Below are 25,947 nucleotides of genomic sequence, written 5' to 3' on the forward strand. Positions count from 1 at the left end.
TTGGAGCAGCCAATGTGCTTTGGCAAAAACACATCAAGTCCTCTCTGAATCTCTCTCTTACACTCAAGCAGTCATATAAACATAATATTCTTTTTTAAAAAGGTTTTGGAAGTAGCCCCCAAAGCAATTTTTCTCCTGTCTGTAGTAACAGGAGTCCCGAGATTCAAACCATTCCCTAAGGTATATTTCAGCAGAGCTGCCAGATCAGCACTATCCCAAAGCCTAGTGGTATGGAATGAGTTTGGTGTGCGTTTGTGAGTTAAATCTGATTCTTTATAAAGGTACTGTTTTAAAATGATATTCTTCCAGCCAATTATAATGCTGAAAACTCCTAAAACTAAGATTCAAGGACAGTAATTTGTCTGGATTACTAGACCACTCCAGCAGCCAGCCAACCTTTCGCAAATAAAGATAAGAGCACACTCCTAAGACACCTTGGTTCCAGTACGAACGACCTCCACCCGGTCTTCCTTCCCATCAAACCACCACACATTGCTGAAGGTTGTGTTCCCCCTGCTGTATTTGTTTGTCCCACACTGATTTACAGTTCAGAGCAAGTTTGTTTTTAGCTAAAAACCTACTTGAAAAACACAGTGGCATTACAGTGGTCCAGTTTGCATGTCACAGTAAACCGTAGTTGATTAGTTTACCATGAAAACGCTGAGCTGGACCACTTTGCTCCTCCCCCCAGCCCACTGGAGAAACGGCGAACTTAGCTTAGTGCTATATCATCTGCTGTGGATCATAACTTGTTTCATGCAAGACCATGGTTTGTTTGGAGGGTTCTAGATCATGCAGGGAGGAGGTTCCTCATTTCACACTTTCTTTTTAAAAATAATTTTTATTGCATTTTAGAAAATTCCAAATACACAATTCCAAATACACATAAAACTCAAACACCCCCACCCACACCCACACAGAAACACACCCACAAAAACACATCTTTATTTCTTCTTCATTTACATTCATATTCTATATCTCACCTAAACGTATCCATCTCCATCATATATTAATTGACTTGTGTCTATCTCTTCATGGCTTCTTCACCTCTTTTTTATTTCCCCCTTTATTCTGTATTCAATATATATTTTACCTTTTATTTATTTTTGTGAAATTCAGTCAAAGCACAACCAAGTTTTGATTTGGGAGCTGTGTTTGTGCAAATATTTTTTTTAAAAATCTCATTTCACACTTTCCACCTTGCACTTCAGCTCTGCACTCCCTCCCGTGAGCGCCTGCACACGGCATGAGTACTCCGAACACACAGTTAGGGCTCACGCCTCTCGCAAGTGTTAATGATTCAAATAACAATATTTGTTTTGCATTCCACCAAGTCCTAAAAAATATTGTTTGTCACTGACTAAGTCATACTCAGAGCGGGCCCATTGAAATCACTGGACTTAAGTTAGCCAAGTCCACTGATTCATTTCTGTGCATGACTTCACCAGACACAACCCTATGTCACTGGAGATGGGGCAGCTGACCGAGGGCTGCACTCACCCTTGGTCCATCCTCTGTGGGGGCCGCCCCACTCTCCCTTATGCGTAGACAAACACCCGCAGGCAGGCTGAAGAACACAGGCTCCCTCCTCACCAGCTGACGTGGGTTATTATTGCCCCCACTCAGCTCCTCAAATGGTCGGACTAATGACCAGGTGAGATTTGCATCCCCATCATGTAGTTTACACCCCCAAAATGAGTGTTGAGGAGCTAGAAGAAGCTTCTCAATGTCTACTGCTCAATCTCCTGCAGATCCTTCTGAAAAAAAATCTGAAAGAAATACTGTACTTGAAAGGATAACAGGAAAATGTCAAGTATATTTTTGGGAAATTGTATGAACTATTATTTTCATGATTTTGGGAAAACTATGGAACACAATACTGTTTTTATATCATATGAATGATATTTAGAAAAAAATGCAACTAATTTTCAGTGAAACATGCATATGGCTTATTTTATTTTATTTTGCACAGTGCCAGTGACTGTGGAATAAGCTGAAAACTGTTTCAACAAAAACTGCAGGTGCTATTAAGCGATCTCATTGTGTTGTTTATCAAGCGTGAACTTGCAGGACAAATTTACTTTGGGGAAATAATCCATGATTTCACAATAAAAAAGGCAAGAAGAAAAGTTTTAAAGTAAATTGGTCAACTCAAAAATATATTTGCAGTCACATGATAGATTTTTTTTTTAAATCAACAGAAAAATATATTTATTTGGATCAACCAAAAAATACTCTGCAAGCTTTGGGAAACTCTTCAGACTGGATGTTAAGTTAAACAAAAGTAGGGGGCGGGAAATGGCTTGGGGTGGGGTGGGGTGGGGGTGTGGTAGAAATGTCCAGTATGGGCCATGGTGTCATATCAGAAATGCAGGAAATGTAATTTCATAATTAAAACAGGTATTCACATGTGGGTTTCCTTAGTGGGACTGCACAGAGCCCCACTTGAGGAGCAAAAGTTACAGGCAAGCAAATCTGAACATTTGTTCCACTTAAAGTAAGTGGGACTTTTCTCTCTCCAGACTAATTTTCTCTCATGCAGGCCTGGACTCTCTCTCATAATAGGGCAAGCAGTTAGGAACTGCAAGGAATCTGTGCCATCTTGGAATGCAGCCACATGAGGGCTGAACTTTTATAGACCGAGGGAGAGCAAACCAGGTGTTAATGCAAGTCGAACAGCAAGGGGACGAGGAAGAAAATTAAGATGTCCTTGGGTTGCATAACTATTTTAACCCAGAGAAATTATTCCAGAATGCCACCCTTTTGGTGTTAGTAATTTTATTAATGGACAGCTTGTATCAAAAACCGATGCTCTTTTAAAAACTATGTAGATGTTCGTGCTGTTATTATGAACTCATCTAATGTATTTATAGAATCTAGTAACATTTGCCAGCTAAATGAGGGCAGATCTGACAAGCTTGTAAAATTCCATCAGTTTAATTTGGGTTCACATATTTAGCTTCTCTTTTCAGATAGAAGAGCCATAAATAATCTAAGAGAAAGAAAAGTGTGCTCCAGAGATAACCCAAGCTCCCTCTCCCAAGAATCTCTCTCAAGAGCAGACAGTGCCAGGCCCAGCCTTCTGCAGAATGACATGGCCTTAGCTAGGGCACCAGACTTTTGTGTGTCAGCAAACTAAAGGTAGCCAGTTGTTCAGTTTATTGTATTTTAACCCCCATGAGAGATGTAATTTGGATTTTCTGCCTCACATATCAAAATGGCATCACCTTAACAGAGTTGTGTGAGGTTAAAACATGAGGTGTTTGGAGAAGAAAAACATCGTACTCCAAAGAGCTCCTTGGAGAAAGGTAAAGATAAAAATGGAGTAAATCAGTAAATTCAAATTGTTGTACAACCCAAGTATTGCTAATTGCATGGATCCCAAAACACACCTAGTCAAGCAAACCTTTAGAGCAGAGGCTAACAATGCACACTGACCAAGCACAGTTTGCTCCCCTGCACTAAAAGAGACACAGCACATCCCCAATAAATACTCCCACCCATAATACATTGTACTTTTGCGCAGAAATCCACAGCTCCCTTTACCCAGCTACTGCTTAGCATTTCTTAAAGGACTCTCATTGTAGAAAACACTTTACGATTCTTACTTGTAAAAGGTCCTGTGCATACACAGAGCAGCAGGATGGAACCCAGAGATGGGGTGATGTCAGATAGCTATTGTAGAATGAGGTGTGTTGGGGTCCCAGCCGCCCAGTGACAGTGACCTTGGCCTGCACCCCTAAGTGCAGAGTGTGGCCACTTCTTCTCCTTTCGGTGATGGTGGGAGAGCAGGGCCTACTTTCCTCACAAGGGAGTGAAACAACAAGGGCCCAGGGGGGAAAGGCCAGCTTCCATCAGCCAAGCCCTAAACTGCTGCACCTGCTCAGGGAGTTTGATGGTTGGGGCTTCCCACACCTGCTTGAGTGGCTGGTTCTACAATAAGTAACGAAACAGTTAAACCCCTGTGTTGCTAACAAATATCAGTAATATCCAAAAGCAACACAATGACCAAGTACAACAATGCGATGTCAATATAAACGCTTTATATAATCTATACAGAACATTGAACGATATGAAATATTCACTCTCTGAAAACCAAATAAACAGAAATCTTCTAAATCTCTGAAAGTCACAAAATAGGCACTATTGATGGATTCTCTTGAAAACCTGGAACCCAATAAACATAAGTCTTTCACCCCAAACGATTGAGGGACAACTTACCTTATGGACAATTTCTACATCTGAAAAGGAATTCCTCTCTCGATCATGATTTTCATAAAAATGCTGACATGCTAGCAGATTCTCTGAGTTCCAGGGGGTATCCTTCTGATATTGTCTATAGATCTAAATCAAATTGCTTACTAAGAATCATACTTTGCTTCTTGGTCCCACAACTACCCCACATGCTCAAAATCGCATTATGGGATCATTAGAATATACCTCTCATGCAGACAGAATTATTAGAATAATACACAAACACTAGCATGTACTCTGGACTATACCAGGTTGTTCTGAATTTCCTTTAATAGGCCTTAGGCCTATTAAGCATTTATATTGACATCGCATTGTTGTACTTGGTCACCGTGTTGCTTTTGGATATTACTGAGTGGCTGGCTCTGGCAGCTGCTTTTTTTATGCTTATATTCGTGGTTGTGGGTTTACTTTTACTCACGTTGGATGTGCCTTTCCGTGACAGGTACAGAAGCCCACTGTAATGGCAGCTGAATCTGGCTTCCACACCAAAGACAGGACAGCATCCTCCATTCTAGACAAGGTTATAGCTGGCTGGCAGGCTGTGTAGCCCCCACAGCTCTGTCCTCTGACTTGCCACCCCCCGGCACACTTTGCTGCCTTCCCAGCACCAGCCGCCTGAGGCAGCTGCCCTACTCTGCCTAATGGCAAGGCCTGTGTACAATTTCTGCACATGGGCAGAGTTTGCAGGTTCATTGTGAACTATTCTTTTTGTGCTGCTTGTTGCTAATGGCCTGTTGTGCTTTGCTTCTTTGTTTTATAGACTGCCCATGCTTGGCTTAGCATACATTTTCATTTGGTTTTTGGTTACTTCATGAGTAGGGTGGTCATCTGCCTGAGATTCCTGCATTGCAGGGGGTTGGATAAATGACCCTTGGATAGATGACCCTTAGGATCTCTTCCAACTCTACAAATCTGATTCTGTGCGCTAGTTCTCAGTAAACACACAGAGGATTCAGCTGAAAGGCTTCCAGGAAGGTTGTCAGTGATCAGATGTCCTGCCTATACCTTCCCTTGAATGTGGGAGGCCAGCATCATTACCTGCCTTGAATTTCCTGGGGGTGAGAAGGCCATTATTCTCAAGAGAGCTGCTTCTGTAACAGAGCCTTCCCTTGACAAATAACAACAGGGATTGTTCTTGTTTTTCACCTTTTTATTACAAGAGTGCATTCTCTTCCCTATTAATAAAACAGGATGGATAAATAAGGTCAAAAGTAAATAAAAATGGATTAAAGTCAATAGTCAATATAAATGCAATTCACTTTGCTTCTCTTAGTCCCACTCATCCTGACCTTAAAGCAGGCATGCCGACAGATCTTCAGATTTTCCATCCTCTCCTCACAATTTTTAAGCCCTTCCCTCCTGCTCTTCCTCAGTCTGCTTGAAAACTTTGGCTTGTTAAGCTGTTGTCTGGTATTTCTCCAACAGAGGCTCCTCTCAAAACATATTCTTGACAATAGAGCAGTTCACTGTTCACAAAACTTATTTCACTGTTTGCCTTTTCTGTGTCTCTCTTTGTAGACTTTGGTTCATTGTTACATGGCTAAATACGAGGTGCCATTTGGGCCATCTGGGATCTGTCAGAGGGTCCCTATGAGCAGAAGCAACTTGCAGGACAATGTGTCGCAGACAGAACCTTCCTGGCCAACTGTCCTGAGTCAGAGCCAGATTTCCACTGCTTCCCTCCTGTTACAGGATGCTCTCCAGGAAAGAGTACGCACTCCTTTTTGCAGCTTTGTGCTGGCTGAGCTCCACTCTGCTCTCTCCCTGGCTGGGGTCAGGTGTGAGGCCTTGATCTGTTTCTGATTAGCAGCCAGCAGCAGAGCTCATTAATTGTCCTGTGATCCTTGCCCTAACTCAGAGCAGCTAACTCCATCCAGCCAAGGCTGGGGCAGAGGGCAACCCTTCAGGGACTGGGGGGGAAAGGCCACTTCCCCTCCCCCATCTCTTCTTCCAGCCGGTGCTTCAGAGAAAGACCCAGCCCCTCCCCGATACACTGCAACTGGAGCTGATTAACTTCCTTGGCCTTGAGGAACAAATCATTCTCTTCTAATCTCTCTCTCTCCCTCCTTCAGTAATTGCAGATCAGGTCCAATCCTTTTCACTAAAGTAAAGGAAGGAATCACTCCGTTTTTTGTCTGCTTCTACAATCTGAAGCTACTGATCTTCCCTTCCTTCCAGAGCGGCAGGCTAGTGTGATGCACTGAATTCTTCCCAATGACCACAGAAATGAGTGAATGCAAAGGGTGATTGATTGCACGTTCCCCAAAAGCCATGCCGATGAACCCAGGATGTACATTTGTGGTTACTATACTTAGCCACAACCTGTGATTTGGCAGTGGACTGGGAGCGGGGACGAAGAAAGGCGCGCCGCGCGCTTCTTGGCTACTTCTTCAGCGACTGGGCTAACAGTTCGGGGGCAAAGGAGGAGCCACTGTCAGCCGGGATGAGCCAACTCTGCTGGATGGGATGCCCCCCCCCCTCGCCCCAATTAAGAAGGCAGACAGAATCGAGGACCGAAACTGGAACAAAAGCTTTTTTCAGCGGGGGTGGGGCGTTTGGCTCCGGAAATGCCCACAATTTGTCTGCATGGAGACACCAGGCAGCTGCATCCGCGGATGGTCACGAGGGGCAGATTGCGGGATGATCCCATCGGGGAAATATGGGGCTCCCAGCGCACGTGGCGCTTGATCTAATCTGCCGCCCACACAAAGGGGTCCCCCCCCCGCCTTTCCCGGCACAGAGCATCCATTCAGAGATGCTCATCTCCGCCCGCTTGCCCGAGGGAGGTGCGCGCCTTCGCTCTGCCCCCCTCCCTCCCCGGGCGCTGCAGCCCCCGACTTGCCAGCCAGCCGCGCTCTCACGGACAAAGAGCTGCTCTTCTGTTACCGTTTTGGATCTGGTCTGTGTTGGTCTGTTTAAAAAAAAAAAGAGAGAGAGAGAGATTAAACCTTTGATCTGGCTGCGGAATTCCCTTTTTGGGTGGGATGGGAAAATGCGCCATGTTCTAACGGAGCCAGTACCTGAACGGGGAGAAATTCGGCTTTGGCATGGAGAGGAAATGCTTCTGCGGAATTTCTGCCCTGCCGAGGGGCTGTTGAAGGCGCAGTAGCTGGTTATATATACTGTATGCGTGTGATGACCCCCCCCCCCGCCAGAGCCGAGGTGTGAGTTCTCACATCCGCCCTCTCCCTTGCCCGAACCCCAATATTATTTCATGTTCATGACCAGATAAGACAAGCCGCCCTTCGGAAACGGCGCATTTATTATAGAACAGCCGAGATCGCAACGCTGTGCGCTGGCGGGGAGAAAAAGCCGCGCCGACTGCGAAGAGGCGCCTCTTTGGGTCAATTCTCGGGGGGGGGGGGGAGGGAAGCGGCGTTTCGCCCCCTCCTTTCCGGGTCGCCTCCAGCTCCGGGGCTCCAGCAGGCAGCGCTCAGCCTGCGCGCCCCTCGAGGCGGCCGACTCCCGCATCGGCGCCAGAGCCCGAGGAAGACCTCGTCACTATGGCAACAGGGGCTTGCAAGAAGAAGAGGAAGAGGAGGGCGCGTGCGCGCGCGCGTCCTCCCTCTTCCTTCTCCCGGCTGCCCGGACTTCTCTCGCGCCCGCCCCTCCTCCGCGCACCCAGACGCCTTCTTCGGCGCCCAAGGCGCAGACCTCCTGGAAGAGGAGCGTTGTATTCCGGGCCCCCCTCTCTCGCGCACCTCCTCGCAGCCGCCGCCCAGCAACTCTCCTCGCGAGGAGGCTGCAAGGGACTCCGGCCTGAGATCTCTCCATGGCGACGCGAGATGCCGGACGGCTTTCCTCTCTGCCCCGACCCGGCACCCTGGGGTGCCCTCGCTCCGCACCCAGCGAGCCTTCCCGCGGCCTCTGGGGGCTGAGCCTCGAGGAAGCCTGCGGACAAGGGGAGAGGGAGGAATTATGCGGGGCGGGGCTTGCCTCCCCCCAATATTTTATTCAAATTGGCACCTCTGGCTTCTTGTGCTCCTCACTCCGCCCCCACCATTCATCTTACCTGTTTTCCTTTTGCTTCCTTTGTTGCTGTCGGCAAATGGTATTCTTGGGAGGGGCGAGGGACGGGGTCTTCTCTTTCGCCCCCCCCCCATTATGCTTCCTGCCCCTGTTTGGACTGTGTCCTAAGCAAAGGCCTTCTGCTGAAAGGCGCTAGGCAGAAGCGAAGGGAACCAGCCGCCCGGGAGCTTACCCTGCTGGGTTTTTTTTTTGGAAGGTGGGGGGGGGGGGAATAGTTTGAGGAAATGGTGCAGGGAAGCTAGCACCTGGTGCATGTCTGACATTTTATGAATTAAGATGGTGCTGACAGGCAGTTCCCCTCCCCCGCTTCTTTAGGACTAGCTTGACAAAGGACCAAACTAGGAGTAAAGACCACGTGGTCTGTGAGGCAGACCCAAGACCTTAGGCAGCAAAATCCAAGGGGTGTAGCCACTGACCCAAAGAAGTGGGGACAAATGGCAGTGGCTTCCAGGACCTTGCAAGAGTGGTGCAAGATGTCACCAGAACATGGAACCTGCCACCGCTGCCGCGTGACCCCAGGAAGCAAGGCTTCAGCAGGGGTGGCAAGGGGTGGGTGCGCACTGTGCAGGGGGTCACTTTCCCGATTTTGCCTCTGTTATATAGATAATAAATGGACCAAATAAGTAAGTATAGAACAATAACACAAAAGGGAGGGGGTTTCCTACTCGCCACCACTGAGCTCTTTCTATGCGGTTGAGGTTGGTACTGAAAAATAAAGACAGTACTGCTGCCATCTTAGTGGAGCTTTGCCATCGCAAAAAGCTATCTATGCTAGATGGCTTAGTTATTGGGCATGCCAATTTCATATGTATAAACCTTCCACAGATGCAAAAATCCCATTGCTTATGGACCAGAGGCCAAGGGAGGCCTTTGCAATATCCAGACTCACAGTGATTGAAGATCAGTTCGTAGAACAGAATCAGAAGCCGTACTGTGAAATGGGTTTGCAGACACTGTATTATGGAACTGCCTGACCCTGAAGATATTCATGGAGGCCTCTGCTTCATGTACTTCCACTACCACCAGAAGTACTACAGGCTGGCATGGTGACTGGCAGGGCCTTTTCTGTGACGGCAAGGAGGCACCAAGCCCAGAGAAGCTTTTCTCGTCCTGTTGCTGCTTGTCTTTCAGTGGATCATTAATACCTCCCCCCATGGCCATATTTAGGTGCTGCTGTTTTAGACTTTTTTTTAAAAAAACCAATGTTTCTTTTTAAAAAACAACAGATGCTGTTAACCAACTGTTATATATATATATATGTAGCTTAAAATATTGCAAATATAAATAAAATAATCATGGTTTGCCTAGCATGGTGACTAAATTGACAAACTGCTTCTACACCTTGGGGCCTTCAGCATTTAGTGGCCAAGTAAACAAAGCAAAAACCGGAAAGATCTGAAGTTTAGACCTAAATTTGGTCTGTGGGCTGGATGCTCTCCACCCCATGATTAGCCCATTGTACATTGAGAATCTCAGAGTTGTGGTTTGACGTCTGACCTGAGTCTTTACCGTAATTAGCCCCCTTCCTGTAGCACTCCGGACATCTGCAGATTGCCCAGGATGGCTCCAGCCAGCGACAAGGCGAGGAGAAATTCAGTACTGTGCATTTTGGAAGCTTTTCATGTACAGGAACTGTGGGAATAGGCATGGGGCTTATGCTCACCAGAGTGTAGGGTGTGTTTACAGCTGATTGTGTTCCCATTTCATTTGCAAAGTCCACATCACATTGCCCTCAAACAACAATTGCCCTCAAACAACAGTGGGAATGCTTCCTTTAAGCCCTCACCTAAAAGCAATTAATGCATTTTTTGTTGTGGAAATACTGGTTTCACTCTCATGCAAATTTAATCATTTGCTTAATTGACTGACAGCACAACCCTACGTTTGTTCAGTATTAAGTCCTATTGAATTCAGTTGAACTTACTCCAAGTTAAATGTGCATAACACTCTAAATATGCATACGATGCAAGTAGTCATGACTAAATTTCCAGTGAAATAATTTTAGACCCATTAGGCCATACTATCTATATTTAAGCGCTGGCTGTTCTGCACCCCCTTGTGAACAATGCGCCTGCTTGCTCCTGCAGTTCTCTTTACAGAAGCTGGCATAGGGAAGTTTAGTAGGTGACACTTTTCTCAGGACCTTATTTCCATGTCAGGAAAGACTTTGGCTGCTTAATGTCTATGTGTGAGGCACAGGAACAGGGTAAGTCAAAGAAACGTAAGTTGACAGTCTCATTTCTTAGAAAGAAGCCCAGGCTTTGCCTAGATGGATCACCTTCCTTCTCCTCCCACGCTGTCCACCAAGTTTGACAGGCTAGTTCCAAGCACTTTGACCAAAAATTAAAGCTGTCCAAGAAAGGAAGTCCTGCTATAATGTTGCAGGACTGGAGAGACCCGGGTTCATGTCCCCACTGGGTGGACCTTGGGCCAGTCACTCTTCCCACTTAATGTACCTCACAGAGTTGTTAAGGGGATGTATGCCTCCTTCAACTCAGTGACGGAAAGGCAGGATATGTGTTCAAAACAAACAAACATTTCTGCTGAGGTAAATTTGTGCCTGCACTGTACCACCTCAGAATGTAGCTAAGGGCGTTCAGGAATGCTTCTACAGTGTCCATAACAAATAAAACTGGCCGGTTTCATGATGAAGCTACACTAGAATCTTCTCCCAGCCATTATATTTTTTTAAATGGAAAGTTCCCCCTTCCTTGCAATATAGAGAAGCAGTCAATCATGTGAATCTTCACCCGCCTTCTTAATTGGTACACACCAAGCACCTCCTGCCTAATTGAGGGCTAGGCCTAAGGCTCAGCGTGGTATTTCTAGAGGGGGCTTCATTTCCTTTTCTGTCATCTTTCTTGCACACAGAAATGCATCCCTTCCATCCCTGTTTGTTGGAGTGAGATTGGTTTAGTCACATTGTCTATCCCTATTCTCTCCTTGGGCAAGGTGTTTGTGTTCTCTGTAGCCCCATGAATACCACAGGGAGGTTCTAAAGAGAATCAACATGGTGGCACTAATTGGAAAAGCAACCAAGACAGGAAATGAAGAAAGCTGGGTTGTAGAGCCTGCAACAAATCCCTTCACAGGGACTAGGGAAGTCTCCATATTTCCCAAGGGGCCGGGTTCTTGTGCCATTCTCTTTCCCCCTTGCCCTTACCACTGGGGTGGCATCATGCCAGTCATCCCTAGTGGGCATATGACACATCTCTCTGCATTATTTACACCTGCTTTACATTGTTCATGAACTGTTTACCATAGGCTTAAGCCAGGCTTTCTTGTTTTCTGTGGAAACAGATCAGGATCACTGATAGCTGAGGAGACAGTGCTGCAGGTGTGCCCTGTTTATCTATTATTCAGAGCACAAATGCAAAAGAGCCGGTGAAAAGGGCAGATGGTCCAGTCAGAATGGGTTCCACTCCCAATGGCTAATGTATAGGTTAAACCAGGTGCCCATTGCTCTCTCCCTCCCAGAGGCAAGTTCTCATCTGTTAGCAGCAGCAGCAGCAGCAGTTTCTTGGTAAAGAAAATAGGTTTCCATGTTTGAAAGATTCGGAACACTGCAAAAGCCAGCAAAACCTGTCTACCAGGGGCGCTGCTGGAAAGAAGCATGGCATTGTTGCCTCTGCCACATTGCCTTCAATACTTTGGGGGTGGGGTTTCCAGTCTAGCACTCCCATATTCTTGCTCTCCCCTCCTTTTCGTCCTTCAGAAGCAATCACAACAAACGCATCAGCAGAAAAGATTTTATTATTTTCCCCAAAGAAAAAAGAGCAATATAAATATTAGAGTATAAAACTTGCGTGTAACACATTGACGTCAGTCTATATGGATATAAGAAGGATATAAGCATATATATAATATATAAGTATAGTTCAATATTAGACACATTGAAAGGACAGTAAGTGTGTTTCAATTCACATACATTTAAAAGCACAAAGAGCACACATAAAGAAGATACAAAGGAATAAAAAAAAATACTGATGTCCACAACTCAATTACTAAGATTAAAAAAGAAGAAAGAAACCTACACATCACTAGGTTTTCAGCACTACTACACTACTTTCAGCTTATTGATTAAAAGGAAAAAGAGAATGACTAAGATTAATCTACAGTACTTTGAGAAGAGTCACATAATAACTACTTCAGTACATAATAAGCCCCAGGCGCAATCCTATGGGGAAGCTCACCTGCATCAGCCCTGTTAAGATGGAGAGAGGCTGCAGGACAGAATTGCCATGCGCTTGTGTGGCTTCTGGTGATTCCAGCCGAGCTTGTGCAGGAGAACTTCCCAATGGATTGCGCTCTGCTTTAACTAACTATGTAAACTGTTTCTAGTGCAGTCACCAAACACAAGGGGTGGGTGGGTGACTGGGATCAGTACAAAAACCATACGTCGACTGAAGTTTCTTCCCACAGACAAATCCCGCTTTCTAGACACACAGGAGGCAGCAGATACGCTCTAGCAGTGCAAGACTACACAGCCAATGAGACTGGTCCGCAATGTTTTGAAAAGTCGTCAGATGTTTAACCTGAGGTGCTCATAGAAGGCCAGACCATCTCAGACAAGCTCCTTATCAAAGGTTTAAGAAAGAGTAATATATCTCTGGCCTAGTGATTAGCCCTCCATGTTGGAAATATGCTGCTTCTCTGCCCTCGGCTGGTCAGTGCCTCTATAGAAAGGCAACCTGAGTTTGCCAGCAGCAGGCCGAAGCTCCCTGCTAGTCTGTGCTGCGCTTGAGCGAGGAAAGAGATGAGAACACAAGCCGATAAAATGCACAGGGAGCGGGAAACGCTCACTTCCTCTCCATACTAGGCTATGAAACAATGTGGCTAAAAACCCTAAAACAAGTCATTTCGAAACACAGCGAAGGGATTTATGACTATTCACTTTAAATCCAGTGGATTTATATCCAAGTGGGGGTGATAGCAGAGGTCCCAAGGACCTTCAGTGCACCAATGGTTACTCACTTCTCTAACGTTCAGAACTTGGCCTTGGGGGCTTGGTATCAGAAATCCCTGCCCAGCTCCAGCTCCGGCATCCCTGATCTGTGCCTGGCCCCATGCGTCCTCAGACCAATTGTTGTTCGCTTAATATCAGCGCGTGAAGAAGGCCAGCAAACCAAGGGCCTTCTTTAGCTGTGCTTGCCTAGGCGTGTGGAAACTTTCCTACTGCTCTGATCCAGGGCAATGCATCTTGTTACTGAACTCTACTCACAGACAGACAATGCTCAGGTTCCACCAGGATGTGGGCACTTCACAGCATATTTACATCATGCTGTATATGGCATGCAATGACTTCTCTATTCTAGGTTGGGAGGCGGCAGCTGGCCTACCGTAGATGTGAAGTGAATGTTTTGCATGCAGCTCGATGTGCAGAAAATATGAAGCATTCCATTTTTGTTTTAATTCTCTACCTACAAGGCCACCAGAGCCCATTCACTGACAGAAGGCGTCTGCCTGTGGAACTAACAGAGCTATTTCAGTGCTTAAAGGAGGAGCGGCAGCTCACTATACTCACAAGCGATTGACTTTGACTTCCTTAAACTTATTCCAGAAAACAATTACTGTACACATAAATATTTATGGATCAAAGTGTAGATGAGATGTGTTGTCTCTTCAGAGGCCACTGTAAATCAATCAACACTGGCAAAATTCCCCATCTTCCTACCATGTGAGGCATTCTCTGCCTCTGGGAGGCTTCCCATAGCAATGTGTTTGTGCGCCTTGCCTCTTAGGTATAACCATTTCAGTTTTATTTTTTCAACCATCATTGGTTAACTTTTAAAAATGCTGTTGAAACTCATTCCCTTCTAATAATGCAGGATGGACACTGTTTTAAAATAAAAAAGCAGAAACTAAAGCATCCCCTCATCAATTTCATAACAAGGATTCCAAGTGAGATATTTTTGTGGGGACAGAAAGCATTCATCAAAATTTGGGGGAAGTGAGAATGTTCTTTAAATGGAAAAATGTATAAATCAAAACCCCTGTTTAGAAGAATTATTTACAATGGACAGGGCCCACCCTAAGCCTTGTATGTTGTACAGATCCCTCTGGAGCAAAGCAATGGGAGAGAAAAATATTCCAAAGATCTGACACCCTTGCATATTAGATCATCTGCATGAGAGTATAAGCTATAATTCATCACTATCCACAGGGCTTTTTTTTTTGTTTGCTTCGTTTCCAGATACTTTTACATCAGGAGGACTAACAGTAGGAGACTTTCTCCTAGCTCTGATGACAGCAATGTACATTCGCAATGTTCCACACTTTTTTATTTTTTAAAAATGGTTAACCACAAATTCACATTCATCCTCCATCCTAGGCTATGAATTGGGGGAATGCTGGAAGAGTCTGCCCTTTAGATCTAAGGTGGCAGCGATGTGTCATCCTGCGAATCTTACTTCTTCTCCTTCTTCCCTGACTTCTTCTTGTTTCCACCTCCGGAGGCTGCAGGTTTCCCATCCCGCTTGGCTGCAGAATTGGAGAGAGTGGCTGTGCTGCCAGGGATGTACACGTTCTGTCTGTAGTCAGGGACGTGCTGCAGGGTGAACTGGGGGCCATACCTGGTGCTGAGGCCCATTGTGCCTGCTGCTGTTGCTCCTCCTCCCAGAGTAGAATTCCCATCAGGATTTGCGGCGGCGGCAGCAGCGGCTTCTACACCACCACAGGGAGGGGGATTGAGAGAAGGAGATTGGAAGGGGGAGAAAAGTCAGAAGGGCAAATTCTTAGCATAGTCGTTGCTACATGTAAATGTATAATTTAGGGTCTCGACTACACATCATCTAGGGAAGATGCACTCAGCCCACCTTCCCGCCCCCAGAATTCTTATGAACAGCAAGCTCTTTGGCATGTGCACAAGGCCTGGGAGTGATAATGCAGAAAGCTCTGGTTTGAAGAAGTGGCATCCTGTAGTCCGGCAAAAATAAATCCCTGCTTTTCCCTGAAGCCCAGAGGAGAGGAAGGGAAAACTCTCAGCAAGAACAAATAGAGGCTTGCTAGCACACTCAGAGCTCTTAGGAGCAATCTTACTATGCCCTTGTTGCATGCCTGGGCTGCTTGGCAAAAAGGTGGGTGTTAAACCCTCATCCCAAAAAGGCTGTGTGCTTTTTGCAGGGAGCCTCATGGCCAGGGAGCCACATGGGTGCTGTGTTGTGTGTCTTCTGTGACCTCTCATTTGTATGCCTTGCATTGTAATCGGCTGTGCTACTGCAGCAGTGGTGCGTGTGTGCAGGCGTGTGGGTTAGGGATGTGTCCCTGTAATTTTTGCACTATAGACTTAAGTTTTCCATTTTTTAACAGTTGGCTTTAATGAGAGATAAACACTCCTTTTACAGTAAACAATGACATATTTGTATTTTATAAAATACAAATGCTTCTACTTATTTTAGATTCACTGAAGATGAGCCATCTGTGGCCTGAAACTCAGCTTTTGTTGATGATGAATACATTTGCCTGTATACCCTTCTATGGACTTCTTTGTGCCATGCTTATTTCTGGAGCTTCCTTTTCATTTGACTTCCCAAAATATGAAGAATATATGAAAATACTGAATGTGTAGCAACAATAGAGCAAGGAGGAACAGGAAGAGGTATTAAAATTGTGCCAATGGACTTAACTATTTTGATTTTGGCTAGAGGAGAGACATTCTGTCCAGGAGTTAGCAGTTATGCATGGGTTTTTAATAATGGGTTTAAAATAGTGCTTTTTTCTGGGGGGGATGCAGGGGTACACATACCCCTAAACATGTTGTGTTCTTAAAACGGGAAAGGACAATCTGTCTTCTCCGCTGCCTTATCTCTTCTTAGTGACCTACCAACCCACTTCTGTGCTGTAATTTGACTGAGGAACTCGAATGAGAAAAGACCGTCCAATTGAGCTGCCCTGGTAAAGCTTTTCTGCCCTCTGGCATGAGATGGGCTTTGATTATTATGCACAGCAGGCTCCTTAAATGAAAAATAGCAGCCGGCTGCCAGAATAACATCCAAGTGCATGGACTGGCAGACTCTAGTTTTGCATGGTCTTTGGTTAATTTATTTATTAAGTCAAACGTCAGTTGCCCCACACAGAAGATTAAATTTATAAAGAAAGAGAGCACATATACTTTAATTGTTTAAAAATATTGAGTGATCAGTCTGTGTCAATCGCATGACTGAACCCCTCTCTGCCCTCTTGCTTAAGAACGCGAGAAGTGCTTTGCTGTACCAGATCAAGACCCATGTAAGTCCAGCAACTACCAGGCAACAGAGGGTCTGCAGTAACTCTGCCAGTCACTCACCATTCGCCCTCTGCCTAGCCTTGCTCTAGCTCTGAGGTGGGCAGAAGGTATGTCAAGATCTACTGGCAGACCTCTGGGTTATTTAAAGTAGATTGTCTGGGGAGGGTTCCTGACTCCCAATTGTTTAATAAGCAGCTGTTGTTTTCTTTCTCAATTTGGCTGTGAAGGGGAAGAATGTTTAGGCAGAGGGCAGGACCCAGAGTAGATTTTTCTGTGACAGTGAGCTCAGTTCTGGTACGAAAAAAATAATAATACTCCTGAGATGACCATGCTAAGAGAGGCTCTATTTCTTAATTCTATGTAGCTCCTTTCCATAAATCCCTGTTGTGCCTGGCTTCAGTTGGTGGACCTTGGGTATGGATGGAGTCTAGATTTTCAATATGCACAGGTCCCCCTCCCCAATTTCTTGTTTTCCTCCTTAATCTCAATGGGAAACCAGCTTCCCCCACAGTTCTGCTTAAAAATATTAGCAATTATTGTATCTTATATGCATATTATGCACATATACACTCCAGCTTTCTAATAAGCTGCATTTGGCCTCAACATTATGTTTCACCAGTGTTCCAAAAAAAAAAAAAAAAAGCCCCTAAAAATATGCAAACTTTTTCAGAAATGTGCTGAGAATCAATCATCACAATAAACTTTTATGGGGCACCTTGAAAACTTAACTTTCTTTTGTTTTCTTGTTTGCAGCGCCCTAGCTTCTTGTTTTGGTTTTTACGCTGACTGCTTTCTATACTCCTACAGTTGCAGATCTTTTTTCATACAACAGTTTGATTTGAAGGGAAAGCACCTGTGAGAGGCTAAAATCTTGAGAGGACCACAGGCAGGGTCCCAAGGGGAAAGGGGCTGCCTAATCCTTTAGTCAAGCTGCCTTCCTCCCCTATTGGGAGCAAGTCGTGGCCTCTCTTCCTCCTGTGGCTCCCTGTGGGGAGAAACAGCCTGAGAAGATGTGGAACAGATGAAGCGATTTAGAGCAGATGAAAGGGTTAAGAAGTCTTCCTCCTCCTCCTCCTCCTCCTCCTCCTCCCAGGTAGACACTGATTTATTTCATGCTCACATTGACCTGCATTTTTGTGTCTCACCTCTTATGGCCAACAGGAGGCTAAGAAAGCAAATCTTCGAACAGGCAAAAATAAATGAGCTTGTGTCTCTGCTTGTTTCCGAAACAGAACCTGCCCAGAGAGCTCAAGGGCTTATCACTGGCGCTATGGACACTTATGTCTGTTGCCTGAGCTTTGACCACCACAAATGCTCGGACCTTTATTTAACAGCAGACAGTTCAGTCCAGGGAGACCTGCTGGGGCCTGCAGACAGGTGGTGTCTAAAAATCCATGCAGCAACATTCCACCAGGCAGTTTCCTTTTATCATAGAATGCAAGTCTCCTATGTGCACAGAAGCCAGGTTCTCTCCCATCTGCCCCCATGCAATCTTAGCTCATCTGCTTACACCCTCTTAAAGTTCTTTTTTTTTCTTTAACCAACCAAATAAATAATCTGTCTCTAAAATATCTACTCAGGATGTAAAAATTAGGCCCTTTGGAATTTCTAATTTTCTACGGTGCTTTAATTCTAATCTGTGCTGTACTTCCCTATCTGCTTGCCCTAGGATATGGGCCTAGAGGGTTTCTCTTTGATGCTTCAAAAGAACTCGTTTTTAAAACTAATTGAAGAGATTCCTAGGCTCTTCAGAACCTTTGCAAATAATAGTTTCTCACAGAGCTCTCTTTCTCTCTCTCAACAACCATGCTAATGGATGAGGAGGAGATTTACTAAAAAGAGAAACATGGATTGACCATTCCATTGTGCTTCATTAAAAATGCAATCTATGAATGACCTCTGAATATGGCTAATGATGGATGTCACCCCAGTCTTTGTAGTTAAGCACAGTTTTTCCAAGTGACCATAGAAATGGATTAGAACAAGGCTTCTCACACTTTTTGTGCCCAGGACCCCCTTGAGATGGCTGGAAATAACTGAGGCCCACCAGTCACAAAATGGCAGTACAGGCAGAGCCAGTCACAATGTGGTGGCAGATGAGGGCAGAGATTGATATTTTCTACTGATATCTTATCCATCTTTGGAAACTGCTAGATTCTTTACCAAAGCCCTTTCCTTGTGGCAAGATGCTTCAAAACTCAGCTCTGCTCAGGCTAAGGAGTGACACTGGAGGTATTATGACTCAACCTCCCCATTTTAGCTAGAATTTGCTGATCCAGAGGCTCTAGGTGGAGAAGGCTTTGCTTTTATATATTTTCCTTCCCACCCATCTCCTCTAATTTCATCTCCCATTCTCCTTTCACAGACAACTTGCAACTTAACTCTCCCCTCTTCCCTTGCCAGTTTCTTTCCTCTTTCCTCCTTTCTATTCCCAGTTATCTTGCTTTCTAATTTCATTCAACACCTCCCCTGGCCTTTTCCCTTCAGAGGAAGGAAACCTTCCTCCTCTCCTCCCTGCTCTCCCTCTCCAATTTCTTTGTCTCCTGGTCACCTTTACGCAGCAGGAATGGAGGTGTTGGTCCAGCCCAAAGGCTGTGGCATGGCTAGGGGCCAGGGCAGACTGTGGCAATGAGGCCCCCCCGAAGGTGGCCCAAGGGCCACTGTGTGACAAACACTGGCTTAGAAGATGATGGGATCCTGCACAACGCTTGTAAGGAAAGGGTGATAGCCAAGATTAGTCATTCTCAGATTAGACTCAGTGAAATCAGTGAAATCAGTGGATTAACTAGGTCTATTAATTTTAATGGATCTACCCTGTCTTAGCTGGATATCATCCACAGTACATTAGTTTTCTTAAGATAAACAAAAATGCTACTTTTGAGTACAGGGAGTGTTTAGATTAGTCTCCGTTGGGTGCAAAACAGATTTCAGGTTGCACCAACAGCTACTGGGACAAGAAAACAACCATAGCTGCCCCCCCCCCCCCCATATTTTGTAAATATAAAATGTAGCAGCCACTTCAGATTTTTGTATTTTCAAAATACAGTGGTACCTTGGGTTACATACGCTTCAGGTTATATACACTTCAGGTTACAGACTCCACTAACCCAGAAATAGTACCTCGGGTTAAGAACTTTGCTTCAGGATGAGAACAGAAATTGCGCAGCGGCAGCAGCAGGAGGCCCCATTAGCTAAAGTGGTGCTTCAGGTTAAGAACAGCTACAGGTTAAGAACGGACCTCCGGAACGAATTAAGTACTTAACCCGAGGTACCACTGTATGGGGGAAACAACCATTATTGCTTATTTGTTTTTTGAATGCTCCGCTGCCAAAACCTCCCTGCACATAGATAGGTAGCTCACAGCACCCTCACATTTTTTTGAAGGATAAGGTGAAAATAAAAAATTGATCTGCGTTTGTAGCTGAGTCAAATATAAACAGCTGCATTTTAATCAGCATTGTCAATATTTCAATGCAGTTTCATTTGAAACTAATAGATTAACCCCATAGCCTTAAAAGATAAAAATACAGAAACTATTCTCACACCATGAACTGAATGGCGGTTCACACCCACTATTCAGTACTGGCATTACGTTGGGCTAAAACTGCGCAACAAAAATAGCTTTCCTTTGAAAAAAACAACATCCCAACATTACAGACTATTTTATTAGACAAATGCATCTGCTTGTAGTTACTGCAGAATAGCTGCAACTCAAATACATTTGGAAGCATTTGGATAGGCATCAGTCGCTTGGCAGAGATGTGATCTCCAGAGCCTTTGGTGGGGGGAGCCAACGCGAGCAGCAAATCCAGTGAATGTATAGACACAGTAACCTATTTTTTAAAGCCACGCTCCCTGGAATACAAACTCAGGACAGTGATTTAGGGCTCATCCAGGCTTTCTTTTGTGTTGCACTTTCCAGGCATATGTCCGCACTCTAAAGTTCCATAGCCAAGAAGCGTTTTGTTTTGTTTTTTGTCCTGGTGCTTTCCCTGGGGAAAACCCACGTTTTACCACTGAATCAGATTAAATGTCAATCCATAGAAACTCCGATTGCCTTTTGCTCTGATTCAGTGGTGAAGAGCAGGTTTCCGTGGGGTAAGCACCAGGACCCAAAACAAAACAAAACTGCTTGGACACAGAGCTTTGAAGCCCAGACCTGTGCCTAGAAGCACAGCACCAAATAAAGTCTGGATGAACCCTGACTGTGCAGAGGGACTTGGCAAACAGGGCCTGTTGGAGCAGACGTTAACCACTATCCGTGTTGATTTGCAGAGGCTACAGCTAAGACAGGAGGGGAATGCTTAATAAACCCCTCCCACCTCCATTTGGCAAAAATAATGGGGGAAATCTGCTTAAATGGCCATTAGAAAGCACTGACGTGAACAGCAGGATTGCTTGAATGCATCTCGCTTGCTTGTGTGCTTTGCTGAACTAAGCCCATTATGTGGCTTGGGAGAGAGGTTCCGCAAATAGCAGGCACCGAAATCTCTTAAATGTGTGTGGTGCACGGGCAGCTAGATCCTGCCTCCCCCCCCAGGAACTGCTACAGCTTCTCTGTTTCCCTTTCTACCAGATCCCCTTTGTAGATCCAGAGTGGGCTCTGTCTGGTAGAAAACAGGTGGCCCACCTGGGAGATCTGTCCAGCCTTGCCAGGGTGCTCCCCATTTGGTCCCAGCAAAGCATTGGTCCTCCTCTTTGCCTCCTGACATGCAGCTCCTTTACCTCCACCCTCTCTAAGGTGCCAAAGGAAGAGAGGCTTTGGCAGTGTTCTTTCCTTACACAACTTATTCCTCATTGTCTGTGTCTGGACTTGCCCACAGAACAAGCAGCTGCTAGATCACTTCCTCCTGGCTGGTCTCACTGGGTGGGAGGAAGCTAAAGAGACCTTTGGGTGCCTTGGCTCCCGTGGGAGTTGGCTCCATGGGCAGAGGCAATGCTGCTGGCCCTATGAGCATGGGGAAAGTGGATTAACAGCTAAATAATGCTCCGTGTGGACAAGCCACTTGGAGATGTCAGCTCAGCAAGGATAAATGTGATGATTAGCTAGCCGTATTTACCCCCAGGCAAGATATCACATCTAAAACTTGCAAGCATGCTGCAATTCTGCACATTTCCTTGACAGTAAGTCCCACTGAGGTCAGCCTCTGAATAACCTGATCGAGAAAACACATTGTCTTCAGAAGGATTAGTTTTATGTGCATTTTGCAATTTTAACTACGTAATTAAATAAGCAATTGTCAGGGATTTCAACATTCAGATAACAGCTAGTTTGTGAAGTGATTGCCTAATTTTGTGGTGTTTTGGATCCAGTGTGGATGGGAATGTGCTGCATTTACAGAATGGAATGCTTGTGGACTGTTGTTTGTCCCCATGGAGCCTCCAAACTGGGGTTCCACAGGGGTCAATTGTATCCCCTGTGCAATTTAGCATCTACATGAAACCTCTGAGTAAGGTCCCTTTGCATTTTGGGAGTGCATTGCTAGCACTGTGCTGATGATATGCAGCTTTGTTTCCCTCTTTGCAGCTGCAGGAGTTGTGATGGATATGCTACTCAAGTGCCTAGCACTAATAAATGGATTAGATGGGAGCCAACAAGCTTGATTTAGATAAGACTGTGGTGCTGTTACTGGGTGCTTCACTAAACCGGATGGCTGGGGTTCAGCCTGTTCTGCATGGGGTTAACACTCCTCCTGAAGGAGCAGGTACACAGTTTGGGGCTACTTCTGGATCTTTTAGTGTCACTTGAGGCACAAGTGATAACCTCTGGACAGTGATAACTTCTGTTATCCACACTCTGGTAACCTCTAAATTAGATTAATGTGTTACGCACAGGGCTGCCTTTGAAGATGGTTTGGAAACCGCAGCTAGTTCAGAAGCTGGCAGCCAGGTTGCTGATTGGGATAAGGCAATCTGAGTATATAACACCAATTCTGGCCTGCAGGGGCTGCCAATTGGTTTCTGGGCTCAATTCAAACTGCTGGTTTTTACTAACACAGCCATATGTGGCTCTGGTGGACGTGGGTGGCGCTGTGGGTAAAACCTCAGTGCCTAGGACTTGCCGATCGTATGGTCGGCGGTTTGAATCCCCGCGGTGGGGTGAGCTCCCGTCTTTCGGTCCCAGCTCCTGCCCACCTAGCAGTTCGAAAGCACCCCCGGGTGCAAGTAGATAAATAGGGACCGCTTACTAGCGGGAAGGTAAACGGCGTTTCCATGTGCGGCTCTGGCTCGCCAGAGCAGCGATGTCACGCTGGCCACGTGACCCGGAAGTGTCTTCGGATGGCGCTGGCCCCCGGCCTCTTAAGTGAGATGGGCGCACAACCCTAGTGTCGGACACGACTGGCCCGTATGGGCAGGGGTAGCTTTACCTTTACCTATGTGGCTCAGGACCCCAATACCTCAAGAACCACCACTCCTCATGTGACCCCACATAAATATCAACAGAGGTCCTTCTTGGTGTGCCTACTCTGAGGGAGGTGTGGAGAGTGGCGGCTCCCCGTTTGTGAAATACACCTGGGAAGTTCACCAGGTACCACTGTTGTTTGCTTTTAGGCACCAGACTAAAACCTATTTGTTTACCCAGGGCTGTGACTATTAATTGGGAGGGTAGTAAGTGATGCTTTCATATTCATAGGTCAGCATGCTAAGGTATTGTACAGTGGTACCTCTGGATACGAACGGGTTCCGTTCCGGAGCCCCGTTCGCATCCTGAAGCGAACGCAACCCGCGTCCGCGCATCTTGCGATTTGCCACTTCTGCACATGCGCATGACGTCATTTTGAGCGTCTGCACATGCGCGAGCAGCGAAACCCAGAAGTAACACACTCCATTACTTCCGGGTTGCCACAGAGCGCAACCCAAAAAGGCTTAACCTGAAGCGACTTCAACCCGAGGTATGACTGTATTTTATACAGAGTTTTAATGTCTTATCCAGTTAAGTTGCTTTGGGGCACTCTTCTGTGTTAGAAAAGTGACAAATAAACATTAACAACAACAAAATAAATTGTGAGACTTTTGTCTGAGATTCTCTTTATAAAGTTAAACGCTGGCTTGTCTGCCACTGCTCATCAGGCAATCTGCAATTTGTGGGGCAGCTTCCGACTTCCTGGTCCCTGGAACTGTGCAGAAGACAGCTCAAAAGCAATCCTTTAATTCGCAAAGCAAGGAAATTGGATCTGGATTTGCTGAGAGACAGTGGTGAACATATGGACCCCCTAAAGCTATTTTTACCAAGACACATTTCAGAGCTGAACTGAACTTCCGCAGTCTAACCCTCTCTGTTTTAAAATGTAAATGCTTTAATTCCAAAGATGCGTGTCAGTGTCCTAAACCAGCCTGAGCAACTGTTAACCAGGACTGTTTAAGATGTGTAGGCAGATATGTGAACAATATTTGGGAACCCGCCTCCAGCTATTTTTATGTTGAGCTTTTTTTTTAAAGAAAAAAATCCTGTATACAAACATTAATTGACTAAGAGATTAGAGTTCTTCTAAGAACAAAGAAGCCCTTTAATCTACAAAGAGTTGCAAACCAGCCAGCTGCCCATTTGCCATGGAATTCTGTATGGTGATAAATAGCGGCACAGCTATTCAGGAAGCACGCAAACCTTGGCTCTCTTGCCATAACCCTGAAGCTGTTTTAGTACAAGCTTTCTGTATAAACTTTTACAGGCATGTACATTAAATATCCTCCACACACACACACACACACACACACATACACACACACACACACACACACACACACACACACACACACACCCAGCATAGCTGAAAGTAATAACATTAGTGAACATGTTAGCTGCAACTGACCATTTGCTGATGCAAGAATCATGGCTTGAAGCATTTCTGTATCAAACTGGTTGTTTGGCCAAGTCCCATTCTCATCCCCATTCTGAGACCTAAGGAGAAAAGAAAGCAAATGAAACATTAAAAAGAGGCAGAGGAGACACAGGGTTAACAATCTAAGGGATCGCTTCCTCCACACAGCACACACAGCACAGTCTATTCTTAGTATTGTTTTTTGGGGGGTGGGGTGGGGTGGGGGAGAAAGCACATGGTACAAGGGAGGTATCCTTTTTTGAGGGACTAATTTCTTCATGGGTGTACTCTTAACTGGGAACCGACTGCAAAGCAAACCTACTGTCCCTTTAAAAGTTGTGCAAGTGAGCTTGTTATGCAAGGAAAAGAAAAAAACTTTTCCTACAGACATTCTCTCTGGTACACAACAGTGTCTTATGGCACATTAAAACAGATTTATTGTGACATGAGCTTTTGTGGACTAGAGCCTACTTTGGCAGATGCTTGAAGTTTTCTCCTCAGTATTTCATGCAACTCATGATTCACAAAGCACATGCCGCAAAAATGACAAAAACATCTGTTATTTTTGCTGCTCACAGGTCTACCCCTCTGGAATTTACTGTTATTGGAGCCCCAATCCCCAATAACTGGGCATGCTGTTTAGCAGGGCATGCTGCCCCCTTAGTGCACTTAGGATACTGACAATAACTTGCTGAACACAGTTAAGAAGCTCAACACATAAGTTACACATTATGTGGTAAAGGTAAAGGTACCCCTGCCGGTACGGGCCAGTCTTGACAGACTCTAGGGTTGTGCGCTCATCTCACTCTAGAGGCTGGGAGCCAGCACTGTCCGCAGACACTTCCGGGTCACGTGGCCAGCGTGACAAAGCTGCTCTGGCGAACCGGCACCAGAGCAGCACACGGAACGCCGTTTACCTTCCCGCTATAAAGCAGTACCTATTTATCTACTTGCACTTAGGGGTGCTTTCGAACTGCTAGGTGGGCAGGAGCTGGGACCGAACGACGGGAGCTCACCCCGCTGCGGGGATTTGAACCGCCGACCATGCGATCGGCAAGTCCTAGGTGCTGAGGTTTTGCCCACAGCACCACCCGCGTCCCACATTATGTGGTAATACCCTCCAAAATTTCTCCGACGAGAACAGGGGCGTTCCATTCCATAATGATAATTTTACTATTTATACCCCACACATCTTACAGGGTTGCCTCAGGCACTCTGGGCAGCTTCCAACACATATAAAAACATAATAAAACATGAAACATTAAAAAAAACTTCCCTATACAGGATTGCCTTCAGATGGCTCAGGGGTCAGATAACTCCACAACCTCCAACATTTCTCCAATGAAAATAGGGACATTCTAAGGAAAAGTGGGACATTCCAGGATCAAATGAGAAACCTGGATGGCGTCTCTAAATCAGGGACATTCCTGGAAAATAGGGACACTTGGAGAGTCTGTAATGCATTTGTGCCTGAGTATGTGCCTCTGTATCCTGACAATAAGTAATGGTAGATTCTTACTCCTCTCTTCTGAAACTGTGAGCCAGGAGTTTCATGTCAGGGTGCAAGGATCCAGGTGGATTAGGAGAGCCACTGTTTCTCTCTCATTCTTGAAAAGCCAT

General features: G+C 45.6%; 1 protein-coding gene and 1 long non-coding RNA gene across 25 annotated transcripts in view; both read right to left on the reverse strand.

The window, feature by feature from the left end:
• Nucleotides 1–5,382: 5,382 nt before the first annotated feature.
• Nucleotides 5,383–8,468, reverse strand: LOC144328755 (uncharacterized). 2 transcript variants are annotated; one of them, XR_013394064.1, is made up of 3 exons: nt 8,267–8,468; nt 7,275–8,145; nt 5,383–7,165 (listed from the first exon to the last, which is right to left on the reverse strand). It is a non-coding gene; the product is annotated as an uncharacterized LOC144328755 (long non-coding RNA). The 2 variants fall into 2 exon arrangements; XR_013394063.1 differs by having other exon boundaries at nt 5,383–8,145.
• A 3,550-nt stretch (nt 8,469–12,018) lies between these two features.
• The window catches only part of LOC114601412 (protocadherin gamma-A5), a 315,625-nt gene continuing 301,696 nt past the window's right edge, over nt 12,019–25,947 (reverse strand). For all 23 annotated transcript variants that reach the window (XM_077933478.1, XM_077933488.1, XM_077933491.1 and 20 more), the window contains exons 3-4: nt 24,319–24,407; nt 12,019–14,946 (exon numbers count right to left, since the gene is read on the reverse strand). In XM_077933478.1, the coding sequence (XP_077789604.1) occupies nt 14,690–14,946; nt 24,319–24,407 (346 nt within the window). In that variant the 3' untranslated portion in view covers nt 12,019–14,689. The remainder of the gene's footprint in view (nt 14,947–24,318; nt 24,408–25,947) is intronic.

This window comes from Podarcis muralis, chromosome 8 (assembly GCF_964188315.1).
Source record: "Podarcis muralis chromosome 8, rPodMur119.hap1.1, whole genome shotgun sequence".
In the NCBI taxonomy this organism is placed as follows: Eukaryota; Metazoa; Chordata; class Lepidosauria; order Squamata; family Lacertidae; genus Podarcis; species Podarcis muralis.